This window comes from Littorina saxatilis, linkage group LG16 (assembly GCF_037325665.1).
Source record: "Littorina saxatilis isolate snail1 linkage group LG16, US_GU_Lsax_2.0, whole genome shotgun sequence".
Classification (NCBI taxonomy): Eukaryota; Metazoa; Mollusca; class Gastropoda; order Littorinimorpha; family Littorinidae; genus Littorina; species Littorina saxatilis.
This window is the reverse complement of record NC_090260.1, coordinates 6,368,694-6,386,489: the sequence shown is the minus strand read 5'-3', so window position 1 is coordinate 6,386,489 and position 17,796 is coordinate 6,368,694. Positions and strand designations below refer to the sequence as shown.

The following is a 17,796-nucleotide window of genomic DNA, read 5'->3' as shown; positions in this document are numbered from 1 at the left end:
GTCCGACCTTTGTCGAAGATTGCTTGGCCAAAATTTCAATCAATTTGATTCAAAAATGAGGGTGTGACAGTGCCGCTTCAACTTTTACAAAAATCCGGATATGACGTCATCAAAGACATTTTTCGAAAAAAAGAAAAATAAATCTGGGGATATCATACCCAGGAACTCTCATGTCAAATTTCATAAAGATCGGTCCAGTAGTTTACTCTGAATCGCTCTACACACACACACAAACACAGACACACATACACCACGACCCTCGTCTCGATTCCCCCTCTATGTTAAAACATTTAGTCAAAACTTGACTAAATGTAAAACGAGAGAGAGAGAGAGAGAGAGAGAGAGAGAGAGAGAGAGAGAGAGAGAGAGAGAGAGAGAGAGAGAGAGAGAGAGAGAGAGAGAGAGAGAGATGATGATGATGATGATGGAACTTTATTTTTCAAGGATAGAGGTTTAAGGCGACGCCTTTTCTTACAACCGGTCCTTACTTCTAATACAAATGTCTATAAAAATGATAAACAAGTAAAGCAACATGACAAATAAACAAAGTAAACGAACGTACCAGCAAACAATCGACAAGTAAGCAAACAAGCAAATAAACATAAACAACAAAATGACAAAGTAGGGGAGACCGGGGCTAGTCCGCCCCCGGGGCACATCCGTCTTTGTCTGTTTATTCTTACGTTTGCCACCTTTTAGTCTTTCACACCATGTGAGAATGGTGTCCCTACTTCCCGCCATATCCTGCAGAAGTTCAGAGGTTGCGCGCCCATATATCGTGAGTACAGATCACAAAAAGTGTTTTTCTTCATTGTTGTAACATGAATGCATAGCAGTTGACTTAGGTTTTGATGCATTACCTCTGAGAACAAATACTTAGTCTTGGTGTCGAGTGAAAGTGCGTTAATTAAGGTCGAGTTCTGACGAAAGTTTTGCTTCTTCCTTCCCATGTTGTGCTCGCTATCTGGCACTAGAGTTGCCTGCCCGTGCGGGGGCAAGTCCGCCTATTTGTCATGGGGCATGTTCGCCATGAAGAATGTGCAGGTGTGGGAAACAGTCCAGTTTACATCTGCCATAACTGTGACTCTGATGGTGACTCCATCTATTCTCGATGGTAAAGATTGCAGATTCATGTCTAAAAAAGACTGACGCCGATTTGTGTTACATTCTTTCGACATTCTTTTGTATTTTGTCATTGGCATTTTTGAACCTAAATATTGAAGGGAATTAAAAAAGCTTTCCCACTGATCGGGTGCTTGTTTGACTGACTGTGTGTGCGTGCGTGCGTGTGTGTATAAAGCTTGCCCACTACTAGTCTTGTACCTACTATGGGATGAGAGCGGCGGACTTGCCCCACCCTGTAGGCGGACTTACCCCGACTTGGGGCAAGTTCGCCTACGTTAGGGTAGGTCTACTTAAAGCAGTATGTACAACAAATGTTCATGCGCACATAAAAACTGTCTGCACATTGATATCAGCTACACATTTGTCTTGATGTAAAATAAAAAAATCAGTCTTCTAGTTCATCAAACTCGCCAGTTATGCTACCAAAAGCATAAAAGTAGGCGGACTAGCCCCGGTCTCCCCTAAACAACATACAAATCAAAAGCAAAACATGCAACATATTAATTGAGGTTACACATGTAAAGTGATCGACGGTTAAAGTTCCATCCTCACCTAATCACACTTTACTGACACTATACACAACCATCAGTGTGTATAGGAAACAGGTACTTAACGCCTTCGTCCGTACGGGTTACACACTGTGTATAGCCAAACGGTACCTAATGTGGATTTCGTACGTACAGAAGTCACACAGATCCGTCTGCGTATGACCGGTACCTAAGGTGCTCCTCGTCCGTATGTGTGTGTGTGTGTGTGTCTGTCTGTGTGTCTGTCTGTCTGGGTGTGTGTGTGTGTGTGTGTCTGTCTGTGTGTGTGTGTGTGTGTGTGTGTCTGTGTGTGTGTGTGTGTGTGTGTGTGTGTCTGTGTGTCTGTGTGTGTGTGTGTGTGTCTGTGTGTCTGTGTGTGTGTGTGTGTGTGTCTGTGTGTGTGTGTGTGTCTGTGTGTCTGTGTGTATGTGTGTGTGTGTGTGTGTCTGTGTGTCTGTGTGTGTGTCTGTGTCTGTGTGTCGAATATGACTGCCGACATCGAACACTGAGACAGAAGACGGACACAGAGAGCTGATTCTATTGGTTACGCGCAACATCCGGACTCGGCTCCTACATGAATGCTGCACGAGAAGTGTCCTTGTGTGTGATGCACCGTTTATATATATATATATATATATAGCATGTGTTGTGTAGAGCCAGCGAGTGTTGATCGAACAATAGAGGGCGCTGAGCACAGTGTAATGGACGGTTTATATATAGCATGTGTTGTGTAGAGCAAGCGAGTTATACAGTAATCGAACGATAGAGGGCGCTGAGCACAATGCGAGTCATGCTGACCAACAACCTTCCTGGTAAGCGTTGTTATTTAGGCATGCATTATGTGTAGCCAGCCATTGTTGGACGAACGACGGAGAACTGCTATCACAATCTGCTCCACACTAATCACGAAGTGTCCCGTTGTGTGTACTGACATTGAACAGACGCAGTGAGATCAGGCAGGGTCTGACGAGAGGTACCACACATTGCAGGTCGTGTTGGTGTTGCACAGAACCGGCGTTCCAAGTTACATTTCTGGACTGTACATTGTGCAAGAGACAACGTCTAGCCGTGAGACAGAGAGATTGTTGCTGTGGTCATCCAAACTGGCAGGGACAACGCCTAGCTGTGAGACGGGGAGATTTATGCTGTGGTCATCGTTACAGAGACCACGTCTAGTTGTGAGACGAGGAGATTGTTGCTGTGGTCATCGTTACAGAGACAACGTCTAGCTATGAGACGTGGGGATTGTTGCTGTGGTCATCGTTACACAGACAACGTCTAGCTATGAGACATGGGGATTGTTGCTGTGGTCATCGAGACAGAGAGTGAGAGACCACGCCTAGCTGTGAGACGAGGAGATTGTTGCTGTGGTCATCGTTACAGAGACAACGTCTACCTATGAGACGTGGGGATTGTTGCTGTGGTCATCGAGACAGAGAGTGAGAGACCGCGCCTAGCTGTGAGACGAGGAGATTGTTGCTGTGGTCATCGAGACAGAGGTGAGTTTTTTTTCCCTGCGCTCAGAGTCACTTAGTATTCCACATTGAAACAACACGTTTGCTCCCCCCCCCTCTCTCCCCCTCTATCTATCACCCTTCTCTCTGTCTCCCTCTCCCCCCCCCCTTTTCTCTCCCCCTCTATCTATCACCCTTCTCTCTGTCTCCCTCTCCCCCCCCTTTTCTCTCCCCCTCTATCTATCACCCTTCTCTCTGTCTCCCTCTCCCCCCCCTTTTCTCTCCCCCTCTATCTATCACCCTTCTCTCTGTCTCCCTCTCCCCCCCCCTTTTCTCTCCCCCTCTATCTATCACCCTTCTCTCTGTCTCCCTCTCCCCCCCTCTCTCCCCCTCTATCTATCACCCTTCTCTCTGTCTCCCTCTCCCCCCCCCTTTTCTCTCCCCCTCTATCTATCACCCTTCTCTCTGTCTCCCTCTCCCTCCCCTTTTCTCTCCCCCTCTATCTATCACCCTTCTCTCTGTCTCCCTCTCCCCCCCCTCTCTCCCCCTCTATCTATCACCCTTCTCTCTGTCTCCCTCTCCCCCCCTCTCTCCCCCTCTATCTATCACCCTTCTCTCTGTCTCCCTCTCCCCCCCCTTTTCTCTCCCCCTCTATCTATCACCCTTCTCTCTGTCTCCCTCTCCCTCCCCTTTTCTCTCCCCCTCTATCTATCACCCTTCTCTCTGTCTCCCTCTCCCCCCCCTCTCTCCCCCTCTATCTATCACCCTTCTCTCTGTCTCCCTCTCCCCCCCCTCTCTCCCCCTCTATCTATCACCCTTCTCTCTGTCTCCCTCTCCCCCCCCTCTCTCCCCCTCTATCTATCACCCTTCTCTCTGTCTCCCTCTCCCCCCCTTTTCTCTCCCCCTCTATCTATCACCCTTCTCTCTGTCTCCCTCTCCCCCCCTTTTCTCTCCCCCTCTATCTATCACCCTTCTCTCTGTCTCCCTCTCCCCCCCCTCTCTCCCCCTCTATCTATCACCCTTCTCTCTGTCTCCCTCTCCCCCCCTTTTCTCTCCCCCTCTATCTATCACCCTTCTCTCTGTCTCCCTCTCCCCCCCTTTTCTCTCCCCCTCTATCTATCACCCTTCTCTCTGTCTCCCTCTCCCCCCCTTTTCTCTCCCCCTCTATCTATCACCCTTCTCTCTGTCTCCCTCTCCCCCCCTTTTCTCTCCCCCTCTATCTATCACCCTTCTCTCTGTCTCCCTCTCCCCCCCTTTTCTCTCCCCCTCTATCTATCACCCTTCTCTCTGTCTCCCTCTCCCCCCCCTTCTCTCCCCCTCTATCTATCACCCTTCTCTCTGTCTCCCTCTCCCCCCCCTCTCTCCCCCTCTATCTATCACCCTTCTCTCTGTCTCCCTCTCCCCCCCTCTCTCCCCCTCTATCTATCACCCTTCTCTCTGTCTCCCTCTCCCCCCCCCTTTTCTCTCCCCCTCTATCTATCACCCTTCTCTCTGTCTCCCTCTCCCTCCCCTTTTCTCTCCCCCTCTATCTATCACCCTTCTCTCTGTCTCCCTCTCCCCCCCCTCTCTCCCCCTCTATCTATCACCCTTCTCTCTGTCTCCCTCTCCCCCCCCTCTCTCCCCCTCTATCTATCACCCTTCTCTCTGTCTCCCTCTCCCCCCCCTCTCTCCCCCTCTATCTATCACCCTTCTCTCTGTCTCCCTCTCCCCCCCTTTTCTCTCCCCCTCTATCTATCACCCTTCTCTCTGTCTCCCTCTCCCCCCCTTTTCTCTCCCCCTCTATCTATCACCCTTCTCTCTGTCTCCCTCTCCCCCCCCTCTCTCCCCCTATATCTATCACCCTTCTCTCTGTCTCCCTCTCCCCCCCCCTTTTCTCTCCCCCTCTATCTATCACCCTTCTCTCTGTCTCCCTCTCCCCCCCCCTTTTCTCTCCCCCTCTATCTATCACCCTTCTCTCTGTCTCCCTCTCCCCCCCTTTTCTCTCCCCCTCTATCTATCACCCTTCTCTCTGTCTCCCTCTCCCCCCCCTCTCTCCCCCTCTATCTATCACCCTTCTCTCTGTCTCCCTCTCCCCCCTCTCTCCCCCTCTATCTATCACCCTTCTCTCTGTCTCCCTCTCCCCCCCTTTCTCTCCCCCTCTATCTATCACCCTTCTCTCTGTCTCCCTCTCCCCCCCTTTTCTCTCCCCCTCTATCTATCACCCTTCTCTCTGTCTCCCTCTCCCCCCCTTTTCTCTCCCCCTCTATCTATCACCCTTCTCTCTGTCTCCCTCTCCCCCCCTCTCTCCCCCTCTATCTATCACCCTTCTCTCTGTCTCCCTCTCCCCCCCCCTCTCTCCCCCTCTATCTATCACCCTTCTCTCTGTCTCCCTCTCCCCCCCCCTCTCTCCCCCTCTATCTATCACCCTTCTCTCTGTCTCCCTCTCCCCCCCCCTTTTCTCTCCCCCTCTATCTATCACCCTTCTCTCTGTCTCCCTCTCCCCCCCCCCCCTTTTCTCTCCCCCTCTATCTATCACCCTTCTCTCTGTCTCCCTCTCCCCCCCCCCCCTTTTCTCTCCCCCTCTATCTATCACCCTTCTCTCTGTCTCCCTCTCCCCCCCTTTTCTCTCCCCCTCTATCTATCACCCTTCTCTCTGTCTCCCTCTCCCCCCCTTTTCTCTCCCCCTCTATCTATCACCCTTCTCTCTGTCTCCCTCTCCCCCCCCTCTCTCCCCCTCTATCTATCACCCTTCTCTCTGTCTCCCTCTCCCCCCCTTTTCTCTCCCCCTCTATCTATCACCCTTCTCTCTGTCTCCCTCTCCCCCCCCCTCTCCCCCTCTATCTATCACCCTTCTCTCTGTCTCCCTCTCCCCCCCTTTTCTCTCCCCCTCTATCTATCACCCTTCTCTCTGTCTCCCTCCCCCCCCCCTTTTCTCTCCCCCTCTATCTATCACCCTTCTCTCTGTCTCCCTCTCCCCCCCCCTTTCTCTCCCCCTCTATCTATCACCCTTCTCTCTGTCTCCCTCTCCCCCCCCTTTTCTCTCCCCCTCTATCTATCACCCTTCTCTCTGTCTCCCTCTCCCCCCCTCTCTCCCCCTCTATCTATCACCCTTCTCTCTGTCTCCCTCTCCCCCCCCCTTTTCTCTCCCCCTCTATCTATCACCCTTCTCTCTGTCTCCCTCTCCCCCCCCTTTTCTCTCCCCCTCTATCTATCACCCTTCTCTCTGTCTCCCTCTCCCCCCCCTCTCTCCCCCTCTATCTATCACCCTTCTCTCTGTCTCCCTCTCCCCCCCTCTCTCCCCCTCTATCTATCACCCTTCTCTCTGTCTCCCTCTCCCCCCCCCCTTTTCTCTCCCCCTCTATCTATCACCCTTCTCTCTGTCTCCCTCTCCCCCCCTTTTCTCTCCCCCTCTATCTATCACCCTTCTCTCTGTCTCCCTCTTCCCCCCCCTCTCTCCCCCTCTATCTATCACCCTTCTCTCTGTCTCCCTCTCCCCCCCCCTCTCTCCCCCTCTATCTATCACCCTTCTCTCTGTCTCCCTCTCCCCCCCCTTCTCTCCCCCTCTATCTATCACCCTTCTCTCTGTCTCCCTCTCTCCCCCCTTTTCTCTCCCCCTCTATCTATCACCCTTCTCTCTGTCTCCCTCTCCCCCCCTTTTCTCTCCCCCTCTATCTATCACCCTTCTCTCTGTCTCCCTCTCCCCCCCCCTCTCTCCCCCTCTATCTATCACCCTTCTCTCTGTCTCCCTCTCCCCCCCCTTTTCTCTCCCCCTCTATCTATCACCCTTCTCTCTGTCTCCCTCTCCCCCCCCTTTTCTCTCCCCCTCTATCTATCACCCTTCTCTCTGTCTCCCTCTCCCCCCCTTTTCTCTCCCCCTCTATCTATCACCCTTCTCTCTGTCTCCCTCTCCCCCCCCCCCTCTCTCCCCCTCTATCTATCACCCTTCTCTCTGTCTCCCTCTCCCCCCCCTCTCTCCCCCTCTATCTATCACCCTTCTCTCTGTCTCCCTCTCCCCCCCTTTTCTCTCCCCCTCTATCTATCACCCTTCTCTCTGTCTCCCTCTCCCCCCCTTTTCTCTCCCCCTCTATCTATCACCCTTCTCTCTGTCTCCCTCTCCCCCCCTTTTCTCTCCCCCTCTATCTATCACCCTTCTCTCTCTCTCCCTCTCCCCCCCCCCTTTTCTCTCCCCCTCTATCTATCACCCTTCTCTCTGTCTCCCTCTCCCCCCCCCCACTCTCCCCCTCTATCTATCACCCTTCTCTCTGTCTCCCTCTCCCCCCTTTTCTCTCCCCCTCTATCTATCACCCTTCTCTCTGTCTCCCTCTCCCCCCCCCCACTCTCCCCCTCTATCTATCACCCTTCTCTCTGTCTCCCTCTCCCCCCCCCCTTTTCTCTCCCCCTCTATCTATCACCCTTCTCTCTGTCTCCCTCTCCCCCCTTCTCTCCCCCTCTATCTATCACCCTTCTCTCTGTCTCCCTCTCCCCCCCCTTTTCTCTCCCCCTCTATCTATCACCCTTCTCTCTGTCTCCCTCTTCCCCCCCTTTTCTCTCCCCCTCTATCTATCACCCTTCTCTCTGTCTCCCTCTCCCCCCCTCTCTCCCCCTCTATCTATCACCCTTCTCTCTGTCTCCCTCTCCCCCCCCTTTTCTCTCCCCCTCTATCTATCACCCTTCTCTCTGTCTCCCTCTCCCCCCCCTTTTTCTCTCCCCCTCTATCTATCACCCTTCTCTCTGTCTCCCTCTCCCCCCCTCTCTCCCCCTCTATCTATCACCCTTCTCTCTGTCTCCCTCTCCCCCCCCCCCTTTTCTCTCCCCCTCTATCTATCACCCTTCTCTCTGTCTCCCTCTCCCCCCCTTTTCTCTCCCCCTCTATATATCACCCTTCTCTCTGTCTCCCTCTCCCCCCCTTTTCTCTCCCCCTCTATCTATCACCCTTCTCTCTCTCTCCCTCTCCCCCCCCCCTTTTCTCTCCCCCTCTATCTATCACCCTTCTCTCTGTCTCCCTCTCCCCCCCCCCCACTCTCCCCCTCTATCTATCACCCTTCTCTCTGTCTCCCTCTTCCCCCCTTTTCTCTCCCCCTCTATCTATCACCCTTCTCTCTGTCTCCCTCTTCCCCCCTTTTCTCTCCCCCTCTATCTATCACCCTTCTCTCTGTCTCCCTCTCCCCCCCCTTTTCTCTCCCCCTCTATCTATCACCCTTCTCTCTGTCTCCCTCTACCCCCCTTTTCTCTCCCCCTCTATCTATCACCCTTCTCTCTGTCTCCCTCTCCCCCCCCCTTTTCTCTCCCCCTCTATCTATCACCCTTCTCTCTGTCTCCCTCTTCCCCCCTTTTCTCTCCCCCTCTATCTATCACCCTTCTCTCTGTCTCCCTCTCCCCCCCCTTTTCTCTCCCCCTCTATCTATCACCCTTCTCTCTGTCTCCCTCTCCCCCCCTTTTCTCTCCCCCTCTATCTATCACCCTTCTCTCTGTCTCCCTCTCCCCCCCTTTTCTCTCCCCCTCTATCTATCACCCTTCTCTCTGTCTCCCTCTCCCCCCCCCCCTTTTCTCTCCCCCTCTATCTATCACCCTTCTCTCTGTCTCCCTCTCCCCCCCTCTCCCCCTCTATCTATCACCCTTCTCTCTGTCTCCCTCCCCCCCCCTTTTTCTCTCCCCCTCTATCTATCACCCTTCTCTCTGTCTCCCTCTCCCCCCCCCCTTTCTCTCCCCCTCTATCTATCACCCTTCTCTCTGTCTCCCTCTCCCCCCCCCTTTTCTCTCCCCCTCTATCTATCACCCTTCTCTCTGTCTCCCTCTCCCCCCCTTTTCTCTCCCCCTCTATCTATCACCCTTCTCTCTGTCTCCCTCTCCCCCCTTTTCTCTCCCCCTCTATCTATCACCCTTCTCTCTGTCTCCCTCTCCCCCCCTTTTCTCTCCCCCTCTATCTATCACCCTTCTCTCTGTCTCCCTCTCCCCCCCTTTTCTCTCCCCCTCTATCTATCACCCTTCTCTCTGTCTCCCTCCCCCCCCCCTTTTCTCTCCCCCTCTATCTATCACCCTTCTCTCTGTCTCCCTCTCCTACCCTTTTTTCTCCCCCTCTATCTATCACCCTTCTCTCTGTCTCCCTCTCCCCCCCCCTTTTCTCTCCCCCTCTATCTATCACCCTTCTCTCTGTCTCCCTCTTCCCCCCCCCCCCCTTTCTATCAGTCTCCCTCCTCTCTTACTATTATCTCGCTCTCTCACTCTCTCTCTATCTATCTCTCTTTATCTATCTCTCTCTGGCTCTCTCTCTCTCCCATTTTGTTTCTCACTATCTCTCGCTCAATGCGAGTGTCAAGAGGTGTTTTTATTCTACTCTTGCTTCTTTAGTTCTTATAGTGTTAGTATAATTTGATCATGTTGTTTGTTTGTTTGTCTCAGGGAAAGATTGTTTGAAAAGGCCCATCTTTGCAAAAAAAAAAGTTCTGTTCAGTTCAGCTATCCATTTCTCTCTCTCTCTTTCTCTCTCTCTCTCTCTCTCTCTCTCTCTCTCTCTCTCTCTCTCTCTCTCTCTCTCTCTCTCTCTCTTTCTTTCTATAATTTCTCTCTCTCTTTTCTCCCTCGCTTTCAATCTCTTGCTCTGTCTGTCTGTCTGTCTGTCTCTCTCTCTCTCTCTCTCTCTCTCTCTCCCGAATTGCACGAATTAGGACGACTGATTTCACAACTTCAGAACAAAAAATCTTCAGGACCTGATGAAATCAGCAACCACTTATTAAAACTCTCCCTTCCTTACACAGTTGACTCTCTCACATATATCTTTAATCTCTGCATACAGCGCAACACCTTTCCGCAAGCACTAAAGAAAGCTAAAGTTATTCCTCTCCCCAAATCCAAAAACACTTCTGATATTAGCAACTACCGCCCTATTTCCTTACTCTCAGTACTATCAAAGCTTCTTGAAAGACATATTCACATTAATCTCACAAAATACATGGACCGTTTGGCCCTTTTCCACCCCTTGCAGTCTGGTTTCCGCAGTAACCACTCATGTTCTACTGCGCTCTCGCTTTTGACAGACAAATGTCTGTCAGCCATAAATTCCTCCCAGCTCTCTGGGGTCGTATACTTAGATTTTTCTAAGGCCTTTGACCTCGTTGATCATAAAATTCTCCTCAACAAATTATCACTATATCTCAATGGATCTGACTCTCTGTCTTTCTTTCAGTCTTTCCTTGAAAACCGATCGCAACAAGTCTATGTACATGGTGCGTACTCAAGAGAGGAGTCCGTGTTATATGGAGTACCCCAGGGCTCTGTCTTAGGTCCTATTCTTTTCTGTATTTACGTTAATGACCTTCCACTTCACTTCTCTGACAACTCAGTAGAATGCCACATGCTCGCTGATGACACAACACTACGGACACAAAATAGACGTCTTGAAAATATTCAACAATCTCTTCAGCACACCCTTAGAGACATCTCACAATGGTGCTCTGAAAACAACATGGTCGTAAACCCTCTGAAATCTAAATCAATGGTAATTACAACGCGCCAGAAGCATCAGTTGTCCCCCCTCTCACTAGATCTCACCATCAACGGAAACTCAATAGAAAAGGTTAGCGAACACAAACTGCTAGGCGTGATTATCGATGATAAGCTTAGGTGGCATTCCCACATTGAACATCTGTGTAAACGCGTTTCAAGAAATTTATTCCTACTTTCAAAACTTCAGTCAGTCATAACTTTAGACGCCCGAAAAATGTTCTACAACGCCCACATCAAACCTCACATTGATTATGCCTCTGTCATCTGGGATGGCTGTAGTGATGCATTATTCAAAACTATAAATTCTCGTCATCGTAGGTCAGCTAAACTCATTCTGCCTGACCCATCACTAACTACTGACGCAAAACTGACAGCCCTCAATATACCTCAACTTAAACAACAGCTTTTATTTAATAAATCAGTTTTCATGCACAAGATCCTACATGACCAAGCACCCGAATATCTAACTCACTTGTTTCAATCAACACCTTCTCGGTATTCCACTTTCAAGCATAATCTGGCCTGCCCGAAGCCACGCATTGACATATTTAAAACTAGTCTTTCATACTCGGGAGCTTATGTCTGGAACTCCCTACCTACATGCTTAAAATCGACCAGTAACCTTAAAACATTCAAAACACATCTGCAAAAATACATTCAAACATCACTTTAATGTAATGTGCCTGGTTGCTCAAACGTATGTGTGCCTTTTATCCTTCTGAAAATGTGCATGTATGTGTCTTGCGTCAACTTGGTGTGATAAGAATACATTCTCGTGTATTACTCCTTCTAGTATCTAAGATAGTATTACTGCATTTTATATTGGCATGGTGATTCCTTCATAATCTAAGATGGTATATATTAGGTCATGAACGGGTTTTTATTTTTTTTTATTTTTTATTTTTTTAACTTTGCTACCTGATCCTTTATCTGGTTAGTGTGTCGTGTTATGTTGGCTTGCCTTATAAGTTAGTTGATCTTCTCTGTGTGTGTGCGTGTGCGTGTATATATACATGTGTGTGTGTGTTCTGATAATGTATGGTTGTATATCTGTATGTCACACGCTTTCCTTCTTTGCCACTACCAAAGCAAACGTGTGCAAGATTGTATGTTACACGCTTTGGAGCATGTGCAAGAACGGATTCAAACTCGAAATCGTCCCTCCAAAAGCCCCAAAATGCACACACGACTTTTATTTCTCCTGCTGTTGTCGTGTCTTCTCTTTACAAATTCTTCAACGCTGAGAATACTGAAAACGGCATCCCAGACTACAGTACTGTTTCCATACGCGAGTTTAGCTTCCCTTGGAAAGTGGCTCGCTCAGGAGGCCTGTTAGTCTGAAACTAGAAGGACAGAGTTCTGAACATAGATGACAAAGACCCCGGAAAGAACAAACATTTCGCGGATGCAGACACAGAAAGACGTCATGAAGAATGGAATGCTTCAAAAGATACAGACTGTGACGATGACTGTGACGTCATTCACATATACCGAGACGTCATTCATAGTTCGTTCACTTTCGTCAAAAAGTAGATCTTTCCACAATGGCTGCTCCTGTGTTTAGGTTTATCAAGCGTGAGTACGCAAAACGTGTTTGTTCTCTCCTCTGTTGAAGCTGTGAGACATAATCGCCATTACGAGCTAGTCGTGTGACAGAGAGTGTTCTTGCACACTCGACTGCTGCTGTTTCACTCCGGCTAAAGCCGTCGTGAAACATCTACAGTCTCGTGTGCAAGAAAACTCTCTGTCACACGACTAGCTCGTAATAGCGGGTAATATCACATGTCGATAAAAAATGATCTTATTCTTATATTACTATTATTGCGTGTGTCTGCGTTTCATCATAAAAAGTTTGTTCCTATGTATTCCCATTTCGATTATAACCATTTTGCTTAGATCAAGACTAGCTGTAAGAAAGGTCCTACGGACCTAATGCTATCTTTCCTGTAATAAAGTTCAATGTTTCAATGTTCAATGTTTCAATGTTTCTCTCTCTCTCTCTCTCTCTTTCTTTCTATAATTTCTCTCTCTCTTTTCTCCCTCGCTCTGTCTCTTGCTCTCTCTCTTTCTCTCTCTCTCTGTCTCTGTCTCTCTTTCTATAATTTCTCTCTCTCTTTTCTCCCTCGCTCTCACTCTCTTGCTCTGTCTCTCTCTTTCTCTCTCTCTGTGTCTCTCTTCACATTACCCGATAAAGCGATTCACAGACTATGCAGTTCTTAGCTGTGTTTTTTTATGCCACCCTCCTCTGTCTTTCTCCACTGACTACTGAACAAAATAATGTTGTGAAAGCCAGCTTACTGAATACAATAATATTGTGAAAGACCGCTTACTGAATACAATGATATTGTGAAAGCCAGCTTACTGAATACAATAATATTGTGAAAGACCGCTTACTGAATACAATAATATTGTGAAAGACCGCTTACTGAACAAACTAATATTGTGAAAGACCGCTTGTTGAAGAAAATAATGTTGTGAAAGACGGACTACTGAATACAATAATATTGTGAAAGACCGCTCACTGAATACAATAATATTGTGAAAGACCGCTTACTGAACAAACTAATATTGTGAAAGCCAGCTTACTGAATACAATAATATTGTGAAAGACCGCTTACTGAATACAATAATATTGTGAAAGACCGCTTACTGAACAAACTAATATTGTGAAAGACCGCTTACTGAATAAAATAATATTGTGAAAGACCGCTTGCTGAATAAAATAATGTTGTAAATGACCGCTTGCTGAATAAAATAATCTAGTGAAAGACGCTTACTGAGTAAATAATCTAGTGAAAGACCGCTTGTTAAATAAAATAATGTTGTGAAAGGCCTGTTACTTAAAAAAACAATGTTGTAAAAGACCGTTTACTGAATAGATTAATGTAGTGAAAGATGGCTTTCTGAATAAAATAATATTGTTGAAGTCCGCTTACGAAATAAAATAATATTGTGAAAAAAGCGCTTACTGAATACAAAAATTCAGTGAACAACCGCTTGCTGAATAAAATATTGTAGTGAAGGACCGCTTTCTGGTCAAATATATTTAATGAAAGACCGCTTGTTGAATAAAATAATGTTGTGAAAGACCGCTTGCTGAATAAAATAATGTTGTAAAAGACCGCTTGCTGACTAAAATAATTAACATAAAAACCGCTTACTTCATAAAATAATGTAGTGCAAGACCGTTTTCTGAATGCAAAAATGCAGTAAAAACACCGCTTGCTGAATAAAGGAATCTAGTGAAAGATCGCTTGCTAAGTAAGATAATGTTGGGAAAGACAGCTTACTGAATCAAATAATCTATCGAAATACCGCTTGCTGAATAAAATAATTAATTGAAAAACCTCTTGCTTAATAAAATAATGTAAAGCAAGATCGCTTTCTAAATACAAAAATGCAGCGAAAAACCGCTTACTAATTAGGATAATGTTGAGAAAGTCCGCTTACTGAATAAAAAAATTAAGTGAAAGACCGCTTCCTGAAAAAAATAATCTATTGAAAGACCGCTTACTGAATAAAATAAGGTAGTGAAAGATCGCTTACTAAATGTAATAATGTTGTGAAAGACCGCTTACTGAATACATAACATTTTAATGCAGTCAAAAAAAGCTTGCTGAATCAAAGAATCTAGTGAAGGACCGCTTACTAAATCAGATGATGTAGTGAAAGACCGCGTTCTGGTTAAATAATGTAGTGAAAGACCGCTTGCTTACTTAAATAATCTAGTGAAAGACCGCTTGCTTACTTAAATAATGTAGTGAAAGACCGATTGCTGAATAAAATAATCTAGTGAAAGATCCCTTGCAGAATGAAATAATGTTGTCAAAGACCGTTTGCTGAATAAAATAATTTAATAAAAGACCGCTCCTGAATAAAATAATCTAGAGAAAGACCGCTTGTTGAATAAAATAATCTAGTGAAGGACCGCTTACTAAATCAGATAATGTAGTGAAAAATCGCTTTCTGGTTAAATACTCTAGTGAAAGACCGCTTGCTTACATAAATAATGTAGTGAAAGACCGATTGCTGAATACAAAATGTTGTGACAGACCACTTATTGAATAAAATAATCGAGTGAAAGATCGCTTGCAGAATGAAATAATGTTGTCAAAGACCGTTTGCTGAATAAAATAATTTAATAAAAGACAGCTCCTGAATAAAATAATCTAGAGAAAGACCGCTTGTTGAATTAATAATCTAGTGAAAGACCGCTTGTTGAATACAATATTGCTGTTTGCTTGTTTCATTAGGTACTGTTGTGAAAGACCGCTTACTGAATAAAGTAATCAAGTGAAAGACCGCATATTAAATAAGATAATGTTGTGAATGAAGTGAAAGACTGCTTGCTGAATAAAATAATGTTGTGAATGACCCCTTGCTAAATAAAATAATGAAGTGAAAGACCGCTTACTGAATAAAATAATCTAGTGAAAGCCAGCTTATTTAATCAAATATTGATGGGAATGATCGCTTGCTGAATAAAATAATGTTTGGAAAGCCTGCTTGCTGAATAAAATAATGTTATGAAATACCACTTTTTGAATAAAATAATCTAAAATGTTTGTAGAACACCGCATGCTGAACAAAATAATGTTGTTAAAGACCACTTGCTGAATAACATAATGTTGTAAAAGACCGTTTACAAAATTATTTAGTGAAAGACCGCTTGCTGAATAAAATGTTGTGAAAGAGCACTTACTGAATTTGTTAATCTAGTGAAAGACCGCTTACTGAATACAAAAATGTAGTGAAAGACCGCTTATTGAATAAAATCATGTTGTAAAAGACCGCTTACGAAATAAAACGATTTAGTGACAGACCGCTTGCTGAATAGAATGTTGCGAAAGACCACTTACTGAATTAAATAATGTAGTGAAAGACCGCTTTCTGAATAAAATAATGTTGTGAAAGACCGCTTGCTGAATAAAATAATGTTGTAAAAGACCACTTGTTTAATAAAATAATGAAGTGGAAGACCGCTTTCTGATTAAAATAATCTATTGAAAGACTTTGCTGAAAAAAATTATCTATTCAAAGACTACTCACTATATAAAATATTGTTTTGAAAGACTGCTGGCTGGATTAAATAATCTAGTGAAAGACCGCTTTCTTGATCAAATAATGTAGTGAAAGACCGCTTACTGAATAAAATAATGCTGTGAAAGACCGCTTACTGAATAATATTATGTTGTGCAAGACCACTTGGTGAATAAAATAATGTAGTGAAAGACAGCTTACTGCATAAAATAATTAAGTGAAAGACCGCTTGCTGAATGAAATAATATGGTGAAAGACCGCTTATTAAATAAGATAATGTCATGAATATCAGCTTCCTGAATAAAATAATAAAGACAGTGAAAGACTGAATAAAATAATGTTGGAAAAGACCGCTTTCTTGATAAAATAATGTTGTGAATGACCCCTTGCTGAATAAAATAATGAAGTGAAAGACGCTTACTGAATAAAATAATCTAGTGAAAGCCAGCTTAGTTAATAAATTAATGATGGGAATGGTCGCTTGCTGAATAAAATAATGTTGTGAATGACCCCTTGCTGAATAAAATAATGAAGTGAAAGACGCTTACTGAATAAAATAATCTAGTGAAAGCCAGCTTATTATTTTAATAAAATAATGATGGGAATGATCGCTTGCTGAATAAAATGATGTTGTAAAAGACCGTATCATGAATACAATAATTTTGTTGAAGACCACTTACTGAATACAATAATGTTGTTGAAGACCACTTACTGAATACAATCATGTTGTTGAAGACCACTTACTGAATACAATCATGTTGTTGAAGACCACTTACTTAAATACAATAATGTTGTTGAAGACCACTTACTGAATACAATAATGTTGTTGAAGACCACTTACTGAATACAATAATGTTGTTGAAGACCGACTGCTAAATGATATAATGTTGTGAATGCCAGTTATGCAATCAGACGAAGACAATTGTTTTCATAGGTTTATTGTAAATGAATACGTTGATGTGTAATGTTTCTGAGTTCAAGTAGCAGTAATGTTTATTCACGTATTTATTTCATGGTTGTTGTCGTTGTTGTTGTGTTTTGTGTTGTTCCTTGTTTTGTTCTTCCCCCATTCCCCTTGGTTTGTGGTCTGTGACCCATATGGGTCTGTGGCCTTAGTACAATAAACCGTTCTGAGTTCTGAGTTATCTCAGCTTCGACTATTTCAAAATGTGCGTGCAGCGCGCACTGTACCTGTCTCCATGTCATTTCGAAGTGGACGCCCAACAGTTTGGATAATCTGAGCAGCAAGGTAGTTTTGATTATCAAAATACGTTGTTGATGTTTCAGGTGAGACAGGGCGAGCACAATGGCGAGCCAACAGGGAGGAGGCGGGGCCAGACCCAAGACACCACGTCAGGTAGGTTACTGTCTGGTCGTCAGGTAGGTCACTGTCTGTGTGTGTGGTCGTCAGGGAGGTCACTGTCTGTCTGTCTGGTCGTCAGGTAGGTCACTGTATGTGTGTGTGGTTGTCAGGTAGGTCACTCTGTGTGTGTGTGTTCGTCAGGTAGGTCACTGTATGTGTGTGTGGTCGTCAGGTATGTCGCTGTTTGTACGTCTCTTGCAAGGAATGTGTCAGTAGGTCTAAGAGATGAACACAAACAAGAGCTTGGAGTGAATGTTTTGACGTGATACTAACATGACAAGTGTTCCTCTCTGTCAAACAGGATTGATACAGCACCCAGCAATGACGACGGGATATGCGTGCTATGGGGTGCTACTAACATGACGCTATTTGTTATATCACACGGGTACAGGCCCCAGAAGCCATGCAGCAATGACGACGTGATATGTGTGCTATGGGGTGCTACTAACATGACGCTATTTGTTATATCACACAGGTACAGGCCCCAGAAGCCATGAAGCAATGACGACGTGATATGTGTGCTATGGGGTGCTACTAACATGACGCTATTTGTTATGTCACACAGGTACAGGCCCCAGAAGCCATGCAGCAATGACGACGTGATATGTGTGCTATGGGGTGCTACTAACATGACGCTATTTGTTATATCACACAGGTACAGGCCCCAGAAGCCATGCAGCAATGACGACGTGATATGTGCTATGGGGTGCTACTAACATGACGCTATTTGTTATATCACACAGGTACAGGCCCCAGAAGCCATGCAGCAATGACGACGTGATATGTGTGCTATGGGGTGCTACTA

The 17,796-nt window shown here is 45.8% G+C and overlaps 1 protein-coding gene across 1 annotated transcript in view; it reads left to right on the top strand.

Moving 5' to 3' along the window:
• The first annotated feature begins 2,743 nt into the window (after nt 1-2,743).
• LOC138949825 (uncharacterized) overlaps nt 2,744-17,796 on the top strand; it is a 484,249-nt gene continuing 469,196 nt past the window's right edge. The window contains exons 1-2 of the mRNA XM_070321601.1: nt 2,744-3,151; nt 16,916-16,985. Coding sequence (XP_070177702.1) covers nt 16,935-16,985 — 51 coding nt within the window. The 5' untranslated portion in view covers nt 2,744-3,151; nt 16,916-16,934. The remainder of the gene's footprint in view (nt 3,152-16,915; nt 16,986-17,796) is intronic.